The sequence below is a fragment of the Scleropages formosus genome, chromosome 12, assembly GCF_900964775.1.
Source record: "Scleropages formosus chromosome 12, fSclFor1.1, whole genome shotgun sequence".
NCBI classification, from domain to species: Eukaryota; Metazoa; Chordata; class Actinopteri; order Osteoglossiformes; family Osteoglossidae; genus Scleropages; species Scleropages formosus.
In genome coordinates, this window is record NC_041817.1 from 10,771,519 (window position 1) to 10,785,506 (window position 13,988).

Genomic DNA, 13,988 nt, shown 5'->3' on the forward strand with positions numbered 1-13,988 from the left:
AAGAAAGGAAGGCAACATAGCTTTATGATAAATTTCAGTATTTACAGTATTTTCTTGCTTATAACCAAATCTTTTGCTGGTGTCCATTGGTTGTTTATAGAATATTTACATTTTTGCTTCATTGAAGGAAAATGGTAGTGTTGAGTTTTTCCTCTTGCCAGGTCAGTTTGGGACATCTTGAAAGTATTGACTTTACACAACTGTTACTCTTCAGCAAGCCCTTGTTCTGTGAATCGCCATGCTGCCCAGACCCTATTTGTGGATACACCTCTGCATGATGATATCTGTTCATCTGTCAAGAAAAGCTGGGGGAGGAAAAGGAAGGGCACTAAACATATGTTGATGTTACAGGCCTGGCTTGGATACCAAGGAACACTAACAAGAGTAGCTCTCTTTCTGAGTCTTCTTTTCAGTCACAGCTTCATGGTACAAGAGACTGTGGGCTTGCACTCCCTACTTTCTTCTACTTGGCTTTCGTTGGCTTTGGCTGCTAATTGCCCAGGTTCTGGGCACACTAATGAGAAGCTGCAAACGCCCATTGAGTGCTCTTAATTGCTGCTTCCTCTCAGCATGTTCCTCTATACAGACATCCAAGAAAGGGCTCTTTCTCCTTTTCAGCTCCTCAGCTCTGGGGGGTAACACACTGGACACGAAGTAAGGGCTGCCGGAACTCGTTGCCGTTTGGCTGACTTGGCTCAAACTGGAATTTGAGAGTGCTGCAACTTGATAGAATAACACCCGCTCCCCACTGTTTTCATAGCTTAATTTCCATGGCCAGGCATTGTCAGTCTACTCGGTTGTTGAATGTTTTTAGAGAACTGGCATGAAGCCTTTGCGGTTCTTACCTGTTTGGGATGGGAACAGCTGTTTCAGTTCGGCTGGCAAATCACCATGCCAGTCAGAGGTAACTTATTCTGGCAGCTCAAGCGATCTTAAAATTTTAAGCAAGAGCTCCTTATAAATTTGTTTGAAAGGGAGGACCTCGCAAGGAAGAGTCATTTATTTCAGAGATTCTTAAACTTTATGACCAGCCAGAGTTATTGCTGCTGTCCCCATTGATGGGTAGAAAAGCTTCAGCTATGATCTGTTCACCAACCTGCTGCGCATCACCTCTTATTATAATAATTATTATAATACGTGGTCATCAGCTGAACCAGATAGACTTGAACCTGGAAAATGTACTTGAAGGTCAGAATGTAGGTTTATCCTTGGTTTTCATACAATCACTCAATGAAGTAACACTTCCTTGGGCTTACTCATAGGTAAGAAACAGGCTTGTTGCACTTTTTTAGTGTTTGATGGGTAGTTTACTCAACATGTTAAGGGGGGTAAAGGAACCATATGAAAAGTCTTCAGTAATCATAGGCTTTCACTAAAAAGCAATGTGTATCCCATGGAGATGGATAAGAGTAGCACACTTTAAGCAGTTTGACAAGTGGTCAGGAAACGTGGTTGTCGTTTGATGTTGGCTTCTCCTTTGGCAGCTGACTAGGATTCCTTGAGCCTGACCAGGCTCTGAGTCACTGTTTACGGACTTGGAATGAGTCACACATCGTACTCTGGGATACCCATGCTTCTGACTCAGTTGTAGTGATGCCAGAACATTTTTAGAAATAACATTTGTCTTAAGACATTGTATTTATTGTTGTGTAATGCTCACGTTTCAATGATAAATTGACTTGTCAGGTTTCACTGATGGGAATCTGTTACACTGTAGTCAGAGCAAATGATGAGGGGGTAAAACAGAATTGAGGTGACAGGCACATGGAATGTGAATGTGAATTCTTGATTTTCTCTGCTGGATGCCATGTAAAGGGAGTCTGGTGCAGGAACAAGATGGATTCAGTGGTGCAGTATGATACCTTGGTTTCATGCAAAGCAATAGACACCTCTGCACCTGTGTTTGCAGATCAGATACTTTGCTCGCGTTATATTCGAAATTACTTTCTCACGTCACCTTTGTTTGCAGTAGTATCTATCTCAGTTTTCAGTGATCAGCAAGATCCTCGGAGTCTGTGAAGCAGCCCATTGTAGATTGCATAACAAAAAACTGGATCAGAACTGACTGCTGTCATGGCTGAATGCGAGCTAATGCAAAGCAAAACCCCTGGCTTTGTTGGACAAATAGCTCTTTGGAAAACATCTCTAGCAAATGTCTATTGTTCAGTCTAAGTCTGACACTGGGGTGCTGTCAGTAAGTACACCTTTGTTGAATAGTACCCAAGAAGCACTGCAACACCTCACTGTTTACATCAAGCTTTGAGTCCCTCTTGTAAGGAGAGTAACTTGGTTCCTTCCTTCTTTTGCACCCTTTGCTCAGGTGAATGCAGTGGATGGCCTTGTGCTGATGCTTCAGCAATAGCACAGGCCACAGCATGATGGCACCCTGGAGTCTGCTGCTTCTCTGTGAGCTGGCGGTGCTGGTTTCACTTGGCAAGGCCCGGCCCGCCACCAGCGACCAAGGTAAGTGCATTTTGCCTCTTTAGCCCAGCATGCTGATGTGCTCTTCTGTTGCTTCGCTGCAGATTTTACTCGGTTACCTGGAGATGGTTGATTTGGCGATAAGGATACTAGGCATGTTATCAAGAGGCTAAAATGTACATACCCTGAAATAGGCATATGCCGTGGCACCCTTTCTGTGATGTTGCAGTTAACATGAGCTGATGGCACAGTGGGGTAAATGCTGGTTCCTCATAACAGCTCACATCGGTGGTGAGTTGGAATTTGGCAGAGTTTCTGTCGAGTCTGTACGTTTTCTCCATGTTTGTGTGGGTTCCCCTCACAGTCCAAAGACATGCACGGAAGAAGGCAGTGTTCAACACATACTGTCAAAACCCCTTCTGGTCACCAAGCGTCAAACTTGACAGCGCTTTGGGCACTTTGTCTCCAGTCCCGAACAAACATGTCTAATTTGAGAGTAACAGATTATTAGAACATACACCTGCCTGTTGATTTCCACGTGAATTTTTATACAGATGTATGAAACGTTGGATGTCGACTAAGATAAACTGGACAGTCTCTTCTCCTTGGGATAATCACTTCCTATGGTATAGATTTGCCATGACAATACCACCAGACAGGTTCTTTCTTGGCTATTGTTAGTCATGCTAATATTGCAGAGCTCTCAGCTCACATCATTGCGCCTTAATGTATCAGAACTGCACGTTATGTTTGTAAAACAATGCCTATTCACTTAATTGTTGTGAACACATTCTACGGTTGCTATTTGCTCTCCAGCAGGTTGCAGGCATTGGTTTTATTTGTCTTTCCGTACATTTAATGAGCTTTTCTGAAAGTCATTAGCCACAAAGTGATTTCCTTTGTTTTGAAAAGTTGAGAACCACCCCACCCAATAGTGCTCATGGTTATCAGAAGTGCTTTAATGAGACTCAAGTCACCTTCACCAGGCATGTATGGATTGATGTTTTGCTCCATTGCTGCAATGCACTGATGTATGGATGAGTGACGCAGTGCAAGTCACCACAGTGAATGAGGTGTGCGGGCTGATAACACTGCATGGAGTTCATTGGAAGTTGCTTTGGAGAAAAGTGTCTTAAGTTTTTAAAAAAAAAAAAAAAAAAAAAAAATGTAAATGGTGCCTTCTAGACTCTTCAAGTGAGGCAGCCAAAAAATATCACAAGGTACAAGTTCTTTTGAAGGGTTAGCATTTTTTTCACCATTCATTAATACATACATACATACATGCTTAATTGTATACATACACATGTGTGGGTGCATGGTATAGTCTGGTGCCTTTTCGTGTACTTGTTGTTTCTCCTCTTTTTGTGCCTGTCTGTCAGTTACATTTTCCGTATTTAGAAAATCCCAAGGACTGGAAAAGCAGAAAAACAAAAAATTCCGGAAACATGACCCATGAAAGCAGTGTTTTGGGTTTTTCTTTTTTTCTTTTTTTATAAGTTAAACAGTCTTGTAATAGTAACCATCTCCTCCGAGTCTAGACCTGTGAGCCAGTAGCAAGAGATGTTTAGTCAGCTAGGAGTGCAGTACAGCATGCAGTATAACAGTAAACTGGGCATTATAATTAGGACAATTATGGGAAGGGGGTCTCCTAAGCAGCATAGCATGTAAACAAGCCTTGTGAAGCAGTGTTTATTCCAGTGTGGGACAGAGGGGCAAAAATGGGTTCCATCTGTAGCTTGAGGGAACACAGCTCATCTTCTGTTCCCTTTTGTAAGAAGAAGGTGTTTGGTGTCACTGAGGGAAGAGTTAACAGCTGAGGAAACTATAAATTAGCTGGTTTCGGAGGAGGCGTCAGGCAAAAAAAAGCCCCTCCCTGAGACGGCCATTCACTTCGGAGATTCTTTATAAGCATGGTTAGGTTCTCTTGCCAGCAGAATCAGAGAGAGTAACTTATCGCAACATGCAAATCATGATGTGCTCTTTCCCCACCTATTTTCTGCTGCCAAATGGTGGACCTATGATCTCTCCCCCTACTTTTTCGGAGGGGAAAAAAAAAACCATTTAGAAAGCACCATAAAGGTTTTTTTTTTTTCTTTAAAAAAAAAAAAAAAAAAAAAAAAAACACTAAGATGACTTCTGCAAACATGCATTGTACATAGATGCTGGGCTGAACCCACTCCATGTGCATTTTGATTTTAGTCTGAAGTCATCTTAGAAAACATTAACTGAAACAAAATACAAAATGAGCTCCTTATTATACACAGGTTGATTGTGTTTATTTGCTTTATGCAGTCTGCATATGGTTTCAACTAGTATCACTTAAAATGTTGGATAGACTTCACAACACCTGAGTTCGACTGCGCATTTCCCTCTGTTTAAAAATATGATTTATTGTGCACTAATGAGCATGTGGCTTACCTCCGATTTACATGAGGCAGGCAGAAAATCAAATGAAACTCTTCTGAACCAAGCCTTGCCATTAGTTTTAAGTTGAGCATGAACTTGTGTGTGTGTGTGTGTGTGTGTGTGTGTGTGTGTGGAGAGGACACAATTATCCAGGGAAATGGAAGGGTTGGAGGTTCATGGATTAAAAAAAAAAAGACAGAATTCAAAACATACTTTATTGTGCCATAATCAAAATCTGATGATTATAGATGCATGACCACATAAGTTTGTGTGTGCATGGCCATGTGTTTCCCACTGTCATAAGTCTTTACCCATGTATGAGCATATATTACATAATCTGCATACTGGATGAATTGTCTTCAGGAGGATTGGGTGCAGGCATCCTCCACCAGTTTGTTAAACTCCTTGTTTTAGAGCCTTAGAGTGCAGTCAGTCAAAACAGACATTTTACTGGCAAAGCAGAAATGAAGCTGTTAGGGGTTCCCAGAGACTGGCAAGCCTTCGATAGGGGTCAGAGGGCTGGATGGCATAGGGTATTCTATGTATAATTTATTTTATTCTTAATTTGCTGATGAAGAAAATGTCAGAGGTGATGCTTCAATAAGCTACTTTCTCTTCCTTTATCACATCCACTGTGCAGCAATTGCAGGCTAAACAGTTCAAGTTGGGCTTTCTTGTTTCTTAATGACTGAAATGTTCATCCATACTAGAACCAAACCGTTGGTTTTTGCTCATTTGGGGAAATTGTGGCTTTGGAGGGCATATGTCACCCTGTCAATTTCTTTCTGCCCGACGGATTGAAGAGTTCCAGGTGTTGATTGTATGGTCCATGGAGACACATTGAGTAGAGCAATGACTCATCTCCAGCTGTCGATTTCACACAGGGCTGCGGCTTGCGTTGGGAGCCCTCTGGTTCGTGTGAACAAATGGTGGTGTCACACCGAGGGCCTGAGCTGTGCTGTTTTACGCAGTGTAATGAGGGTGAAACGCTTCAGGAAAGGTGGTTGTCTAAGGTTTCTTGCGCATAATATTCTTCTAATTATCTTGGGTTTCTTTAAAGATCTAATAAATCCTTTGCAGCGAAGCACGGTTCATTGTGCCACAGTGTGAGTTATTGCCATGCGTTGAGAGGGCACTGCATTAGCACAGATAATACGGATACAAGATGGTATTTCTGGGGTTAATACCTTTGAAAACTGGTTTAGGTGGCTGTTTACTAAAAAATATTACACGTAGCACCTTTTAAAAGGAGCTTTTCAAAGTGCTCTGTAGAAACAAATTGTGGTTCAGTAATAAAAATCTGTAATAAAGATCAGCATAATGAATACAATACTTTATTAAACAAAACAAATGCTCTAAACAGAAAATGGTAAGTATGATGGGAGGAAAAGAAGCCATGTGTTTGAAGTACTCTCATTTTGCCTCATCTCCTGTTTTATGAACATTCCGGAACAGCAGCATAACGTCTCTAGACTTGTTAGTGGTTTCAAAATTCAAGGTGCAAAAGGTCCGTTTTAGGATTTTCTAATGGTTATTCTGATGTGAATTCTTGACCCAAGATGATGGCTTAACCTCTTCTGCCGATCTCCCCAATGTGACTGCCAGTTTCTCTAGAGCAGGATTGCAGAATTCCTGGCTTGAGGTTGCTGAAAGATCTCCCCCACTGCTCTGGCACTTCCTGGCATTCCAGTCCCTCATCAACCTCCTGCTCCTCCAACGGAAAGCGTTCATGCCGAATGAGCGACTTCGGGGAGAGGTCCTTATGCTGCTGGCTTCCTCGCGCTCCCCGCGGGCCCTCTGAAGAGGGCAGGAAATCCCAGCAGCAATCCACTCGGACTATTGCTTCCTATCTTGAAGCGTGGCCAGGTCATAGAGGCGTGCGCCAATCCGCGAGCTGCTCTCGCGGTTAGAGGCAACGCGCCAGCCCCTTTTTTGCCCGGCTCAGTGGGGAAACGAGAAACCTTCCATGTTGTGTGTAATTAACTTAATGTTCAGGGATATCTATCACTGAGTCTTGATGAGGAGGTGGGGAACTTGGTGCATGGTTGCATTCTGGAAATATCTGTAGTGTGTTTTTATCAAAACCTAGAACAAGATGATGATGATGATGATGATCAATCTAACAGGACAGCAGCCTCTTCCCAGAGTGCTCTTGTTGGGAACTCTCCCCCTCCCCCGTGGCTTGCCAGTTTTCATTCATGCTTTAAAATGGTCACACAAACGTAGTCTTTAGTCTGGCAGAGGATGATGTCATGTTTGTCTGTAAGTATGTAGGAAATGTTTTGGTTTGTCAGGCTGGCTTGCTGAATTTACTTGCCAACAGCAATATCCGGAGCTTTCCGTATATTGGCAGCTTTCTGTGATTTAAACATTTTGTTAAGAGACTTAAACTACTTTTTTAGCCAGTTTCATCTCTTTGTTGGAATAAAAGGCCTTGAATCACCCCCCCCAACACACATCTTATTGCAAAATATGCAGAATTTACTTTTCTGTAACTTTTTCCAAGAGCCCTTCCCATTTATCAGTTAAGATGGCTATATTAGAGTAGCAGTATATTTTATTGGTAAAATGCTAAAATACTGCAGTCAGAATGTCACTTTTTGCAGGAATTTGTTAAAGGGCTCCGAAATGGAATCGGAATGACAGGAATAGAAGGCAGATCTTATCTTCAGGAGTGATCCAGAGCGAGCGACAGCCCAGCACCATTTGCTCCACACAAAAGCCATGGGTGTGCTTTTATGGCATTTTATTTTATTGTGTGCTTGTGCCCTGATTGATAGCTCAAATGTTGACTTAGGGTTATCTGTGAGAGACACGACTACAGAAGCCCAGCAAAATGGTGAAATCAACTACCTAATGTACCGTTTTCTCTTTTGGTTTCCTTTCTGAGGAGAAAGTTGATCCAACACCCCCCCCAACCCCCGGCACGGCCCCTTTTCCTGCTGGGATTAAGGGGCCTGTTAGGCATATGTGATCCAGGAAATACCTTTAGTAGACCCAACTGTGGTCTCTATGGCAACCGGCAGTGGGACCTGCAGCTACAGGCCTCCCTCTCTCTCCGCCTTTGCCCCTCTTTTATTGTTCGAAGCCCTTTGTTGGGGGAGTTGTACTAAACACAGACAGGAGGAAGGAGGGATTACTGTAACCAGCTCTCAATATAGACCTCCTTTACTATGTCGGTGGGCTCTGGTGTAATTCCACCTTCGTGTTTGTTTTTTGATAAAGTTCCTTGAAGACACATTCTCAGGTGCTCTAGAGGAATGAGAGGCTCTAAATGTTAATGTCTAAAGTGAGCCCCCCCGTACAATCTCTGCATACCCTAATCCTTAAGTATTTTTGCTAATTGTTTAAAATGGATTAAGTCACCTAGTGATTGAGTCGCCTAGAAAGGAGATATGAAAAATTGTGAATGCCGTTCTGTGAATTGAAATAAGTTTTTTGTTTTAACCAGGTCTTGGAATATATAGTTTGTAGCTTCTGAAGAGCATGCGATAATCATTAAGAAGAAGTGGAACAAAGCCATTTTTAGAAGCACTTTCTCTGGCCCCTTTAATACGGGAAGGTATTTCGCGTTGCGCGTTTGTAGGGCACAGTGTTGCCGTTCGAATGTGTGTAGCAGGGTGAGCAGCAAATGGAGCTGTTTCTTCGCACTTCCATGGAGGTGTGATGGGAGGGAGATAAAGCTCTTCTGTAACGCGGGGGAGCTTTGTGTGCCCCTGGACCCATTGTTCTTTTGAAAGCCTATCCCTAGAGAGAGCTGCTGTGTGTTAGTCACACCGCCACCGGCCCCTTGGGAAACCACGCATCTATAGCCAGCTGGGCCAAAGAGGGCAGTGCTGACTTGACCCCTCTGCCCTGCTGCTGTCCAGGGCCTTCAGAGTGTGAGCTGTTTCCACAGGGACATGTCTACGGTTAACAGTAAATCTGGAGTGTTCTCTGGCTTTTAAACATTTTCAAATACTCAATTATAAATTACTTTATTGGTGCATTACAAAATTGTCAGTACTAATGGTTTTTTTTTTTTAAAAAAAAATAGCTGTTTTACATTGTCATTTAGTATTAGTTAATTCTAGTGTTCTTAATCCCAGCTCACTGTTTCAGAAATGCAAATTGGATTGCTTGCTTTTAATGAGTACAGGGAAAGCCGTAGCCACACGCGTCATGTGTTGAAAGCACGATGTACCTAGGCGGCTGAATGTCGACCGCTAGCCATGGGTGCACAGCAAAGCCACGGGTTGCTCCGTGTTCCATGTCATCGATGGCATTAAGATCACAAGCAGCTGTTCTGCAATGTCAGTGCTTAGATTTAAGTGGCACCACTCACCCCGTAGCTTTCAGCCTCATGGGGTGTAAGTGTAGGCTGGGCTCAGGGGTGTGTTAACAGGCGATGGATATAAATGGTTGAAAGTAGTTGCTCTAAGTGGGACAGTCATGAGTGAATAAACTGACCTGGTAAACATCAGCTTACTTGCATTGAACATAGTGCTGCACAAACTAAATAATAGAAATGCAGGAGCAGTTGTTGAAGGTGTGCACAAAGTACTTGTCGACCAAATTTGTTGGCTGTAAATCGAAAGGAAAGTGTAGCTAGTGACATGGCCCTAGCAATGGCAACAGGTGAAGGTTTGGGGCACCTCGTTGCCCTTGAAGGAGCCATACTTGAATTCTTGCTTCCGCTGTGGTTGCCCCTAGGTAAGGTATTTACCCTGAACTGATAGTCAAATACCTTGCTGTATAAATGGCCAAATAACTCTGTTGCTGAATGTACCACATTATAAGTCCCCTTTGGCAAAGGTTAAATGAATACATTTCAAGTGAACTCGGAAGGTTGACTCGCCTATCTCGTGTGTGTGTGTGTGTGTGTGTGTGTGTGTGCGCGCGCTGCATTGATGTGCTGTATAGATGGGTTAATTTTGTACCCAGCTTGCTCTTGCTTAGGTAATTGCGTTAGCCCCAGATTAACCACGCTGTTCAGAGACACGCAGGACTGTGCCATTAGGTCTTAATCTTATTGCGCCCTGTCCCCAGTTGCTCCGTGCCATCTTGTCAATTGGCCCTTGACTAATTCAAGGGGAGAATTCAATTTGTCAGAAATGGGAGCACTATATTGAATATAGAAGGAATAAATAATAGCTCAGAGTTTGGGTACAGACAGTCAGGGTACTCGTATATGTAGGGAGGAGAATATATTTAGTTGGGTGGCAGATACCATAGTGGTTAGAGCTCCTGCCTTGTGTACAAGACCAAAGTTTGAAATTCAACTCTTTCAGTAGGACACTTCAACAAGGTATTTGTTCTGAGAAGAAAGAGTAAAAAATTAACATGCTTTATGGATAGGTGAAGTACTCTAAGTAGCTTAACTTTGTAGGCTAGGTTGGAGAGAAGCTGATAAAAGCAAATGTGTAGTGCTGTATTTTATGTAGACTTCCTGCTATTGCAGTGTAACAATATGGATCGTCATTGCTGAAGGCTTCTCAAAGATGTGAGGTATGCTTAAGATGTTGAGTGACGGCTGATTCAGTACCTCATTGCCTTAGCTTTTCCCTCTTGTGTAACAATGGTTGGCTATTAAAATTGACTGTTACGGTTTCTTAAAATTCCTTCTGTGTTCTCTGAGCTTGTGACTGCTTACATTTATTCATTTAGCTGACACTCTTCTCCAAAACAACTTAGTCTTAAGGTATTCAAACATAATTGCCCTTTTATACAGCTGGGTAATTCTACTGAAGCAAGTTGGGGTAAGTACCTTGCTCAAGGCTACTTCAACCGGAGGTGGGAATCAAACTTGTGACCTTTCGGTCTAAAGGCAGTAGCTCTAACCACGACGCTACCCACTGTCCTTACTAAACTTCTGCTTTGGAGACAGACAGCCATCAGATTAATTTTCCCCCTTTGCTCTTTCCCCCCCCCTTCAATTTGGCACCAGTCTCTCCTGAAATGCAGGTGGCGCTGTATACGTTAAGCCCTGGTGATCGGCTAGAGCTGTGCTGCGACAACACAAAGGAGACCCAAGTGATTGATTGGACCAAGGATCATGTGGCGGTGCTGGATGGGGAGCACACACGCTTGAGGGACAACTGCCTGGAGATCGAGGGTGTGGAGCCAGCTGACTCGGGCTTTTATGCCTGCTTTGCCAGAGGCCCCTTCGCCAACTACAGTGCCTATTTTTCTGTCAACGTCACTGGTATGTGAGTGGACCATGGAATTCGCAATGCCAGAGCTCTTTCTGCCACAAAACAAAGTTGGCTTTTTTTTCTTTTTCTTTTTTTTAAAAAAGTTTTTTTTAAAAAAAAAAAAAAAAGAGGGGAAAAAAAAAGGCCTGAGGTGCCTGACGAAGTTTTTACCCATGTGTAAAGCCATGTACTGTTTGACAGCCTTGAATGGATTGCGCTGTCCTTGCGTAGTTTAGCTTTTCAGGCTAACTTCAACCACTGAGGGGATGTTTCTCGAAGGTCACAACCCAAGGTAGCAGCATTATCCTTGTGACACAAATTGCATTGCATTATACCTTAAGTTTCTGTGCCTGAACACTAGTTCTTGAGAATGATTCTTTCTGAACTAAAGTAGCCTCTTTGTAGGCTCAAATTGTGCTTTCTGAATCCGTTTGAGTAAATCCGGGTTCCAAGCAAGTCTCGGTGTTCTTGGTGATGCTGTAATGATGATACCAATTTTTCTATTTAAATGAAACGGACCTCAAAGAATGAAATTGTCAGATGGCAAATATTTTTTTTGGAAGCAGATGAAGCTGGCTCTGCTGCTAGATCTGTTACTGCGAGTAACACCTCTCGTTCAGTTTCCCTGCCTTGATGTGTGATATGGTCTTTAAAGAATGATGAGTAATGATTATTCATAATGGGTCAGATACCACATGCCCTGGAGACATTCAGTTGACTGTGTGGATAAGATTGATGGAGCATATGGGAGAATGTTCAGGGCTATATTTACACTCTCTGCCAGATAGCACTTGCAGTGAGCTTTAAAAGTAGTGCGAGCAGAAAAATAAAAGGCAAAGTAATCGAGAAAGGGTACATACTGCAACAATTTCTTGTTTTGGCCAAGTCTGTAAGGTTTAGGTTTCTTTGTATTAAAGAACTTTTTCTTGTTTTCCCCAAAGAACAACAGCATATATGGTTTCCAAAATCCGTGAGTCAGTCTCCATTTACAATGGACTTGTCTAATGTTACAGCTACCTTTCCCGTCAGCTATTGCTCCTTTTTGAAAGTGAGATATCGGTGACACCGGCATTGGTTAGAGCTGTGCTCCCTATAAGTGACTCCTAGGGCGGTACTTTTGTTTTTCAGCTGATGCTCTGTTGTCCTCAGAAGATGAAGATGATGATGAGTCTTCCTCCGAAGAGGCTAAGCTGTCCAGTTCCCAAAAGTTGTTGCGTAAGTGTCCCTGATTTCCCACCCCCAATCTGAACAAGTCTTTCCAGTCTGCCTCTGTAAAAAAAATTGTTAGGGTATTTTGAATAATGAATTTTTTGGTTCAAGCCTGGCTTGTTGCACATGCAATCCTTATATGTGTGGCTCCTCAGCTATGGCTCCACAGTGGGCCCAGCCAGAGAAGATGGAGAAGAAGCTCCATGCTGTGCCAGCCAGTAAGACTGTAAAGTTCCGGTGTCAAGCCAGCGGCAATCCCAACCCTACGCTGAAGTGGTACAAAAATGGCAAGGAGTTCAAGAGGGACCAGCGTATTGGGGGCTTCAAGGTAGAGTCTTGCATTTACATTTATTCACTCAGCAGATGCTCTTGTCCAAAGCGACTTACACCGGAGTCTTAAATCTGTCAACAGTGACATTCACCATCTTCTCCTAGGTGTGACCTTGGGAGCTTGTAATGGTGTGTGTTGGGAGAATCAGGTGGTACTGAGAGGGTTATTCCTGCTTTCCAGATCTTTATTTGGGCTGGTATCCTGTACAGGAGTTAGGACTGCGTTCTCAACTGGGCTGGTGCTAAGCGGAAACGGAGATACTTGTACCACAGTAGAGTACTTTCAACGGAGTATTTGCATTTACCTGTACTGTTGTCCTTTAAAACAAAACCATAAATGCTGTAGAAACTAAATAAAGCCCTTAATTAGCTTTGAATTAGTTTTTCTCCATGGGTGTCTATAAATGAAACTATAGACTTGGAACTAAGGAAATGAAGATTTCAGTATTGTCAAGTACTTTTCACAAAAGCCTGACTAATCATTGTAGTTATGTATTAATTTGTATAAATCCCCCAAGTGAGCAAAGGGCAGTAAATGCTCTGCTTTTGCTGTCATTCGTATTAAGAATGTGCAAAGCTAGGAGAGATTTGCTGTCAGGCACTTTGCAAAATTTCTCAAATGAAGTTTGAAGGATATTTCCTTTCTTGTGATCTATTACTGAAAACATTTCAAATTTTAATACAAAATTTGGTGTTTCATCTAGCGTCTTTTTTAATGGGGGGGGTGCGGTGGTGCAGCAGGCTTGGCCTGTGCCTGCTCTCTGGCGGGTCTGGGGTTCGAGTCCCACTTGGGGTGCCTTGTGGCGGACTGGCGTCTCGTCCTGGGTGTGTCCCCCCCCCTCTAGCCCTACACTCTGTGTTGCCGGGTTAGGCTCAGGCTTGCCGCGACCCCACATGGGACAAGCGGCTTCAGACAGTGTGTGTGTGTCTGTTTTTAATACAAAACAATTCCAACTTTGTTAAAGTGTCATGGCCAGAAATGTTAGCACGGGTCTTTTAGGCCTTCCGATTGCCTCCCATGGATGTAGGAAGCAATTCTGGGCCAAGACTGTGGGCAGGATAGAGGGGGACTGGCTGTCGGCGTTCTGTCAGGGATCTATTCCAGATTGCCTTTCCAAAACCCTAACTCTTTCCAGAGCACAATGCTTCAAAGACCCAGCCCCAAATAAAAAGCTGGCACATGCACTGAGAGCCCTTTCTTTCCCTTGTGCAGCATGTTGGAATCATCATGGGCACAGCTGTGACAGAGCTGTGAGCAGGTGACGCTAAAACATTAACAGTGGGTGGGAGTGTGTTTCTGTGCCATGCGGCAGCATTTGAATGCTGTTTATTAGTCAAACAGTAGTAAGCCTCTGAATCAGGGTTGTTCATGTTGACCCGTAGGGCTTCCAGTCATTTTTGTAGGCATAGTGAAAGACACTCGTTGGGGGTTTGGGTTTAGCAATTGTA

At 43.2% G+C, this 13,988-nt stretch overlaps 1 protein-coding gene across 3 annotated transcripts in view; it reads left to right on the forward strand.

Annotated features, from left to right (window-relative positions):
- fgfr1a (fibroblast growth factor receptor 1a) overlaps window positions 1-13,988 on the forward strand; it is a 33,963-nt gene that overhangs the window by 5,870 nt on the left and 14,105 nt on the right. For all 3 annotated transcript variants that reach the window (XM_018744102.2, XM_018744100.2, XM_018744101.2), the window contains exons 2-5: window positions 2,321-2,463; window positions 10,754-11,011; window positions 12,129-12,215; window positions 12,365-12,537. In XM_018744102.2, the coding sequence (XP_018599618.1) occupies window positions 2,376-2,463; window positions 10,754-11,011; window positions 12,129-12,215; window positions 12,365-12,537 (606 nt within the window). In that variant the 5' untranslated portion in view covers window positions 2,321-2,375. The remainder of the gene's footprint in view (window positions 1-2,320; window positions 2,464-10,753; window positions 11,012-12,128; window positions 12,216-12,364; window positions 12,538-13,988) is intronic.